The 10,447-nt window shown below is 34.6% G+C and overlaps 1 protein-coding gene across 3 annotated transcripts in view; it reads left to right on the top strand.

Moving 5' to 3' along the window:
• Nucleotides 1-10,124, top strand: part of Pus1 (Pseudouridine synthase 1) — a 75,228-nt gene extending 65,104 nt beyond the window's left edge. For all 3 annotated transcript variants that reach the window (XM_081764429.1, XM_081764448.1, XM_081764439.1), the window contains exons 7-8: nt 5,288-5,433; nt 9,711-10,124. In XM_081764429.1, coding sequence (XP_081620555.1) covers nt 5,288-5,433; nt 9,711-10,008 — 444 coding nt within the window. In that variant the 3' untranslated portion in view covers nt 10,009-10,124. The remainder of the gene's footprint in view (nt 1-5,287; nt 5,434-9,710) is intronic.
• The last annotated feature ends 323 nt before the right edge of the window (nt 10,125-10,447 follow it).

Genomic DNA, 10,447 nt, shown 5'->3' on the forward strand with positions numbered 1-10,447 from the left:
TTGCCATAATACTGCAATACTTCTAGAATATGGGCCTCTAGAACCGTGTGGTTTCTATCCTCTCGCATTTCCAGTCATTCCTGCACCATGAAACCTCATAGGTGTTCCATTGGGTTGAGATCAGGAGATCGTGGAGGCAAGTCCATGCAGATGAGTTCTGGGTGTTCTTGTAGTCATACCTGGATTTGTTTGAACGTATGCGCAGCATTATTATTGTGCATGAACACAAACTTATCTTAGTCTGGAAAATTTGCAAGATAGTGAGGTAGCAAGGTGTTCTGATATTTTTCTTTGTTTGATAGATTCTTCCGTATTTCTTTTATGCTGTCGCCACTTCCTACATTATGCATTATTTGCATTTGTAACTTGTGCCACTTACGTAATGTATTCCAGATTTTTATTGCATCTTACCAAACAAACTATAGCATTGACTAACTTAATTCTCATATTCTCCCCACTAGTCGGTGTAGGAATGTCAGCCTCACAAACAGATGTACATTTAGTTGTTTGACAAATAATAACTTTTTTTTTTTTTTTTTGTAAATAATTCTCATGTTTGTGAAATACGCTGAACATAATTTATTCTAACGCTATTCTAATTGGAGTATAATGAGCAATTTTATCAGTGAAGCCATCATTTCAGTACAAATTAAAGATTCCAGATAAAATTAATAGTTTGGGCTATGAATAAGTTTGTTCATCTAGAACCGGATTTTCCATATGCTTGTACAGTTATTCCTGGTAGAATGACAAAAGTTAATTGTAGTCGTAGAACTGGCATGCCGTGGTAATTCTGAATTTATTCAGAATGTCAATCACATCTCAGAAATGTTAGCACCGTACATTTTGGTATCTGACCTCCTCAGTAATCACTAAAAACATGCATGTTCATCTGTCTGAATAGTTTAAAGTGGGACACCCGTCTCTGTCGTACCATTTCCCAACTTTTGTAGTCTGTACTCTGTAGTAGATGCTGGACAGCAGTCTTTGTGATTAGAGATTTTAGACGGCTTTCTCGTAATAATACCTATACACTTCTCTGGTCCTGTAAAGTCTTGGTCGAAAAACTGTCATTAGTAACGATTGTAATCCAATTTATATATGCATAAGACGGGCCCCTTTTTTTTCGTCTCCACACCTCAAATACCTGCTTCAAATTTGAATTTCTGCTTCCTGCTAGTCTTTTTACAATGAACGTTCTCTACCTACTCTCGTTAACGCTGTGATACTCCATCAACCACGTGTCTGTTGCAATTGCATGCCGTTCCACATGCTTGATATGTCAAGTTATTTTCGTTCTCAAAGTATGTATCTATAGCTATGTATATATAGCTATTTGTAAATGAATAACCATACATAATAGGAGGATTTTTTTTAAACTTCTGTTGGTGTCCTATATATTGTTCAAAGCTGGTTACGTTTTCTTGATTTTACATCATTAACAGCACAAGTCAGATCGGAGGATTAGCCAACTGGTGAAAATGGTATAATCTGTTCATATTTAACTAATTTTTAGTTACGGTGTTCGAATAGATACAGAAGATTTTTTCGGTCACCTCAAGTAATACCATGTCGCCACCAGCGATGATGTGTGATTTCTATTCCATTGAAGGACAATACGCTGCAGGATGCAGGATAGGCATGAATATTCCCTCTCGCTTCTTTCTGTAAGCTTCAATGACCACGAACATTTCGGACACGGCAATATTTGAAACGACGTTTAAGAGGTACACTCATCTCCAAAATGATTGTCGCATATCTATAACTGTCTTCTTGTAACAATATAATTTGATAATGATTTTGCAGGATACTTTTAATACTGATACTATGTGTATAATCCAGAAATATATATTTGTGGTAAATTTTATAGGAAAAGATTTATAAATACGAAAATTAAAATGAGTAAAACAAAATGATGCTAAATGGACAAGAAAGTTTTATTTTCGTTTTATTGTTCTTATTTACTGCTCTTTTCACATGAAATTTGCCACATACATGTCTTTGCTGATTATACACATACTAACATTATAAGAAATGGCGGGCGAATTCATTATCAAATTATATTCCTACAACAATATTTTTATAGACATGCGACAATAATTTTGGACATGAGTGTACATAAATCCATTGGATTGGCATTAGGACCTTTCATTTGTCCGTAAATTGCATAACATTTATGTCTATTTCTTGTTCTCTTGGTGGTAAAAGTGTGGAAGGATGTTCGGTTGGCGGCATGAAGCTTTATTCATATAAAGGCTTGTGGAAGGAGGGGGAGCACAGAGGCTTAGTGATAAGTTTGTGGTGAACAACATCGTGTCCATGGGTTTTCTCGTGGTACTCCCGTTTCTTCCCACTAATTATTTCATCATTCACTTGCCTTAACTGTCTCCCTTTGCCTAAAGGGCATAATCGTGGGGCGTTAAACTGAAATATTTCCTTTCATATAAAGGCGCACATTTGGAGTATCCCGTCCTTATAAACATGGAATATCTGTGCGAAAAATAGGGGTAATAATAGTTGACTGGAAGTATGCGACAATCACCTTTACATTTTTGTAATCTTATGGATCTTCAACTTTCCACCAGATCCGAATTCCGCAACAACTATGAACTCCCTTTGGGAAAGTTGTCCTGCAATAATGTACAAAATCGCTACGCCCCTTTGCATTGCTGGAGTGGTAGATAATGGCTCGTATTTGACAATTGTCATATAGTTAAATGTGTGCTTCATCCAGTGTAACCACATAGTTGCACTTGACAACTGGTAATTGCCATTCCTACAGTTTCCGGCAATTAATCCTTCATTTAGCGATGTTCCGTAGTAGGAAGTGGTGTATGCGGGCCTTACAATAGCATTGCGGTTACAGATGTTGATGGATGTATTTGTTGGCAAGCGATCTGATCTATGTCACGCAGCACTTCATTTATTACTTTCACTTAATTCTCATGCGAATGCCACTGGTAGTGAATATTTCTCCACAGGCTGTTGTTAAGTGTAAATTGTGACCGTTGTTTTCGACACTGTTTCATAGTCCTGTCGTAGGTGAACTTGGCCGTAGTGTGTATAATATCTGTTTCAATAGCAGTTCCGTTTCGACGGCTGTACTATACACCTATTTCATTCCGAATCGTGATAAAGGAAGTCACAGAGTAACTTCTTGTGGCTATTCACTACAATTCACGGCTGCAGATAACGAATTCGCTAAGAGTAAATTATCTGTCGAAATTACTGGAACAATGAAAGATGAAGTAATAGAAAATTTAGATAGTAGCAGAAAATTTATATAGTTGTAAAACTTACCAAAAATACTACCTTGTTAATTTTTGAAAATAGAACTTAATACAATGCCCACAATTTTCAGAAGTATTGCAGAACGTACTTCTACCAAAGGCAATCCTCTGTCAGTGTGCTTAGTGTTTAAGTCTCCAAATCGTCATATTTAAACATATATATTAAAGCAAACTTAAACCAATATCTCAATAATGTTATCGAACGAGATACAAAGGACTTCTGATGTTAAAAAATCAAGTACCAATTTGATACCATGGGGAGGGAAGATTTATTTACTGACGCCAGAAATAAAAGGAACGGATTGTGTGGAGAAATGTATTTAACTGCGCCTCATCTTCGAGAAAGTAATGGAAAATATCAACAGTTGACATTAAATCAGGGGTATAGAACCAAAACTTGTTAAATTCATTTTTCAATTTTCTCAGGGAACGAAACAAAAGTGACTCCCTTGTGTTTCAGAATTTTTTTAGTGGTCACTACTTAATGCAGATGAGTGAAATCTGTCACTAAAGAAAAACAATTGTTCAACAATTCTGAAACATAAGGGAGTCACTTTTATTCGTTTCCTGACAAAATTGAAAAATGAATTTATCAGGTTTTGCTTCTATACCCCTGAAATATATTTTTATCGATCTTCGCAGTTGGCTTTTTATGTTTCCATGCTAGAAGCTGTTGCATGAACACTGCTGTGAAGATTTTTTTGAAACTCAAGCAGTGTTTTTTAATTCGACTCATTTCAGGACGTAAATTATCCCTTTATCTCTACGGAGTACATATAATCAGAAATATTAATGTTTTAATTATACTTATGAACGTTTTCAATCAATTTTATGTAGATGTTAATGTGTTAGATCGAGATGAAGAATGTATTTCTAAAATTTGTATACAGGTAATAGCCATTTCTTGTTAATCAAATCTGATTTACTTCATATGTGATTAGTGATTTTTCAAAGGACCTTTCGTGACGCCACGTAGTGTAGTCGTTAACGCTTTTGCCTTTGGTGCGAGCAAGCCTGCCTCCATTCGATTCCTCCTGGTAGGGATGCTCGGTTGAAAAAGTCTAACAGCTTTTTCAGATTAGCTATCCTGAGTAAGGTTTTTCCTGGATTTCCCTTACTCATACCAGACAAATGGGAGGGGGCTTACCAAACGTACAGATCCTAGAACGCTTCCTTCCTCCTACTCCTACTCCGGATATTATGCTAGCAGAAGGACGTCATCCCTTTATGGAGAATGGGCTTAAGGTAATAGACACCGGTAATGTCAGAAATATATATGAATAAATAAAATCAATTCAAAGGATCTTTTGTCACTTTGGATTTAGATGTCGGTAATTGCCAGAAATATATATGAATAAATAAAATAAATTCAGAGGATGTTTTGTCGCTTTGGATTTAGATGCTGGTAATGCCCAGAAGTATATATGAACAAATAAAATAAATGCAAAGGCTCTTTTGTCGCTTTAGAGTTACTGTCCCACAGAGATGTCGAATATCTTGAAGTTTTAAAATTTGTTTTCCTAAAATTTGAATTAAGGAAAATCATAATCCAGTAGTTTTTTCTTCTTTCTTTCTTTGTCTTTTCGGAGGTTCTACTGGAAGGTAGAATCACTCCATTTACCTAATGTACTTGGGTGAGGTTTCTAAGCAAGTGAAACAGTAGTAGAATAGCCAGTTTCTTTCACCTGCCGCTTAAAAGAGTATATAGAAAACTGGAAATTAGGGATCTAGACTCTAAGAGTGAAATAGAGTAGATTGAGAATTAAAATTGGGATTACAACTTACACAAATTGATGACTTCCATTACACAGAATTGCACTTAATTCAAGTAATAGCTTTCCAATATAAGGTACTCAGACTTATTACTTTACCAAGTTGGAAGCTAGATCCTTATTAAATATACGTGTAATTGATTCAGTGGCATAATTATGTGTATGACGCAATATGTTTACGTTTATATAATTGTGTGTATGAAAATCCATTGTTTTGCTTTACAGGTCCATTACGATAAGTACAATCGCCGTTACGGTAGTGATGGCATCCACGATCCTCTCGACTGGAGTGACGTAGAGGATGTAATCACGAAGTTCAAGGAAGAGTTAATTTATCCCACAATCATCAAGACTGAGAAGAAGGAAAAATCGTATCCTTTCAAAATAGGATAAAATGTAGGCTGCTACTGCTGCTTCTGTTATTATTATTATTATTATTATTATTATTATTATTATTATTATTATTATTATTATTATTAATATTATTATTGTTGTTGTTGTTGTTTAAGGGGGGATGTTCGTGTTTTGGCCCCTTACAATAAATTTGCCAACCCACACTTTGTTATTGATTGCTGGCATCTCTAGTTAATTTTTTCCCCTCTGTCTTGTCATTTACGCTTATGGCATGGGCTCAAATTTTTAGAACAGCTGTAAAAGTGTTCGTACCTTTTTCTAGGAAACTACTGAAGGGATTCGTTTAATTTTTATACCAGGCACTCTACACTAGCTGGTAATGCTACCGAATTAACATTATTTTTCTAGGTTACATACAAAGCTAATATATATATATATATTAAATTTGAAGAATTTTATTAATGTGATTTTTTATATACACCAAACAGTAATTGAGAGAAATAAATAAACTATGCTATAATTCTAGTTCAGTATTCATCAGTAAGGCGGATCACAACATTCAGAAAGCACCTTAACCATATTCTTTTTTTCGGCTGTATCTTCTTCATCTTTGCTACACCTTCTTTTCCTCATTCTTGATTCTTGATAAGCTTTAGGATTACCATTCACCGCTTGAAATTCCCATCTTTTCCAGAACACCAGTCCTTGCTTCACGGCCACTATTAAAACAGAACAGCATCATACACTAAAATTTGTACGAATTTTGAACTCGCAAATGTAGTTTTTGAGCATCGTTGCCATATCAGTCATTGAAACTTTCATTGGGGTCCTTTGTTTTCCCATGGAAACATTTTCCCAAACGGGCAGGACCCTGAAGAGCACTGTAGATAGGTTTGATAGCATCCATCACTGCAGCAGGCAATGAATGCTTATGTTCCTAATGCACTTCAGTTGCTTGAAATCTGTTATACCCGCACCAAAAGTATCTCCTTTGGGACAAAGGATATACGTTGGTTTCTTGTCAGTTGAATATTTATGAAAGTACGTAGCTCACACTGCTTTCTTCATATCCTGAAGTTTACCAGCATTTTTCCCGACTATTTTCCCATAATATACCTGTAAGCTATCAATTTCTTTGGCACTAAGTTTACTAACACAGATTAATAAGGAAAACAAAGAACTGTGAACGCAAAACAGTAAACAACAATAAGCAATATGATGTGTGTATTCTTTTTGAAACGACAAAGCAAAAGTATATTTACTACATCATTACAGAAGAGTGGGATGATCAAACAATCTGGAATGAACGTCAAAACAGAAAATAGATATATTGAAGCCTGAAAATAAAACGGAAGCATACAGTAATTTGCATTTCTTGAAGGGAATCTGATGTCGTATGAACATGAAACTTTCCACAATAAAACTTCAAAGACTGTAGATTCTGAAAATGATAGTTTTCAAAAATCGAAAATTTTTGATCCCAAACACGGACATTCCCCTTTAAGAGCGTAGAAATGTAATGAATTCAGACTAGGTAAAACATACCGAGCTGCAGGCTCGTAGAAGCGAGTTTTTGGTACCATATTTGCATCTTATTCTTATAACAAATACAGATTAGGCAAACGAAATATAAAAATAATAGAAACATATAAAAGTGAACAGGATGACAGTACTCATAAAGAAGCATGTTGTCTTTATTTTTACTTTCTAACGACAATAGAGGAGAAGAAAATATGGTGTTCGTGGAAAAAAATGAATTTGAGATTTCAACTCATTGACATTATCATTGCCTCACATCAAATACATACATATTCAAATAATGTTTTGTGACTGTCCTTCCGATGTATACGTACTCGCCAGGAAGTCATATCGTTCAACTACTTAGAACAAATTTAAACTTACTGTTTTCATAAGATTTCTCCAGGAAAGGAGGATCGAAAATTCATCCTATATTCGGAAAGTAAAGGTAGTTTGCAGCGGGATGAAAGTAAAATATTTCTAATTTCTAGAATTTTCGGATTAAAAAAAAAAAAAAAAAAAAAAAAAAAACCTTGGATAATTTTGTTCATACTTCATAAACAAATGTTTCATTAAGAATACTAGAATATGATATAAATAATTATTTCTGGCAAAATCAACAAGGGCAAGGTTATTCTTGGAGATGAGTTTTTCGGAATATTTTTTCATAAACATAAATGATTTTGTTCATTTTTAGAAATAAATATTTGATTAGAATCCTACAATATGGCATAAGTTAAGCCTAATAATAATAATAATAATAATAATAATAATAATAATAATAATAATTTGATTTTTGTCGGACAATTTTCTCCAGTATAACTGCCAATTTTGTTCATTAACACCCGTAAAATGTGGCTCAAGTTATTTCTCATGAAAAAAATCCACAAGGGGTAGTTTCTTTTCTTTTTCTTTATTTATTTATTAAATGATTTTCTCAAAGACTGTTTAGGTAATTTTATTCGTATTTCATTAACGATGCTACTTTATAGCATAAGTTATTTCTGATGAAAATATCCATAATTCGTAGTTAGTTTACTTTTGTGTGAGAGGATGGGAGGAGTCTTTCTACGAAATTTTACAAAAAACGCGTATTATAATTTTATTTATACCTCATGAATAAACGTTTCAGTAATAGCTGCTATATGTTTTTTTTTTTTTATTTTTTTATTTTTTTTTAAGGAATGGGAACGCGAAAATTTAGTGCAGTGGTCCGTACCTTTTACTTCCCAATGAGCTTGCTTTCTGACTGCCATTAGTAAGTTAGAAAGAAATGGGAGTCAGAAAGCCAGTTTAGTAATAAGTTATTTAATTAAGCTTGTGTCATAATGAACTTTTTTTTCCTCGAAAACCATGGGTGATGATTTTCTTACTCATGTCATTTTGTTCAGCTTACTTCAACCTATTGATTAGTAGATGTCTCAGACGTGTGGTCTTAGTTTCTTCTTCTGCAGTGCGCATACCATATAGTGAAACATTTGCCAATGATGGCGTGGTAGTGGGAGGTAGCTAAGGGTATTCGTAGAGAATAACTCACCAATCAGCGTACTACATGGCAGGGCAGGGTACTTACCAATCAATTGTAGCATCAGAGAGCAGATTTTAGGAATTTATTCATGTATAGCAATAGCGAAGTGGCTAGATAAGTATGTATGCTTTTTACTACATTGTTCCGGGTTCATTCTTAATGAAACAATAGTTCAGATTCCATGTGAAGCTGTAGTTCTACGTCTAAGGCATTAGGTAGCGATGTCAAGACCTGTCTGTCGCATCATCGAATTCCACTCAGGACATCACTATTATGTATTATCCTTTTGCTATTCATATCTTATCGGTTCCTTTAGCTTAAAGGACTGAATTGTGGAACGAGAAACTCAAAAATACAATACACGAAATAAAAGGCAAACTTAGGTGATACTACAAAACAAAAACGCATCAAGGCATTAAATGTATATACAGTTATTTAAATTCGACTTGCGTGAATTCATACTAACCTAGGAAATTTCCTGCTCTTTCGTTGGTCTAGTGGCTAGCGCTTATGCCTTTGGTGCATGTAGTCCCCGGTTGGATTCCCGGTAGGTAGGAGACCACAAAAACATTAATTTCACAATCATTCAGGTTTATTGACCGTCTGTCTATTAACTAAAAAAGCATAAACGTGGAACGTTAAACAAACAAAAAAGAAAGAAAAATACTTTACAAACTGTACTTACATCTGAAGTAAGATTATTTATTAGTAGGTATAAGATATAAGGTTCTGTGCCGCTTTTGGTTGGTTGGATTAGGGTTTAACGTTGTTTTTAGCAGCAGAGCTATATAAAATATGCACCTACAGCTTAATGTAGGATTCGAACCATTTGATCTCACGCCGGAAATCAAAGCCGGGTCTCCCGTTCCAATACGAGTACACCAACCGCATAGCCATAAGGGCTCTTGTGCCTTTTGTACAAAGCATATTATGTAATTGAGTTTCTGCATTTTTTCGTAGTTTTTAAATACATTTTTTGCGACAAACCTTAGATTATGGTAAAAATTTGTCTTGTACAAAGAGCTTTAAAACGATTTATGTACGTATATTCAGGACTGTGTGTGCACACTTTTAAAACCATGGACAGCCTTTCAACGGAATGTAGAGAGAATGGTAGAAACAAAAAAAAGTTAAGAGACGCGTTTGGTCTATGTTGTTATCAGTCATTTTGCAAGTTACGAAAGAAAATGTACACACTACAGGCATACTATGTATGAAGAATAGTTTTATTTTCCTTAATGAATTTAGTATGATGAATTGGTTGCTAACACTTCCATTCCACAGTTATGATGTTCGGGATGAAAACATGTCACACGGGTTGGCCACATTGGGGAGAGCAGCCTTGGCTCTTGAAGAAGAGGAGAACTCAGGCCTTACAACATTGGCGATGGCTGCCCAGTTGCTGGATGAGCAAAGCAAACAGAATGTTCTCAAGAAATCGCAAATTGACGAAGACTCGGATGTTTGTAGTAACAACACAGGATCTCAAGACAAAGACAGTCAAGTAATTTGTAATGGCAGGAAGAATATTTTAGTAGAGAAATAAAAGACTTAAATGTAGTTTTACTAGTTTTGTAAATATTGTTTTTAAATTCCTATGAGCTAAAGAAATATAAAAAAAGTCACGCCTAAGTACAATTGAAAAAAGAAATAAAAAAAGAATATAGACGATATTGTAACGAATTTTCTATTCAATGGAATAAATTAATTTATAGTTTGTAACAAAAGTTGAATTTTACGTTGATTAGCATAGAGATCGGTAGATTGTTTCCGTAATCAAATTTTCTTTCCTCTTCTTCTTAATTTTTTTCCTCTACTGCCTTATTTTGCTTTTTATGATTAGCTGCATGCTATCGCAAGAAATAAAACAGTTTTTACTTTCAGTCGCTTGAGTAGTATCCACGAGTGTTGTGTTAAAGGTATTATAAAGCATTATTTGCCATGTGGAGCTTCCTTGTTATTAGATGGTCTGAATTTCCACCTGC

This window comes from Thermobia domestica, chromosome 1, assembly GCF_964235325.1.
Source record: "Thermobia domestica chromosome 1, izTheDome1.hap1.1, whole genome shotgun sequence".
Lineage (NCBI taxonomy): Eukaryota > Metazoa > Arthropoda > Insecta > Zygentoma > Lepismatidae > Thermobia > Thermobia domestica.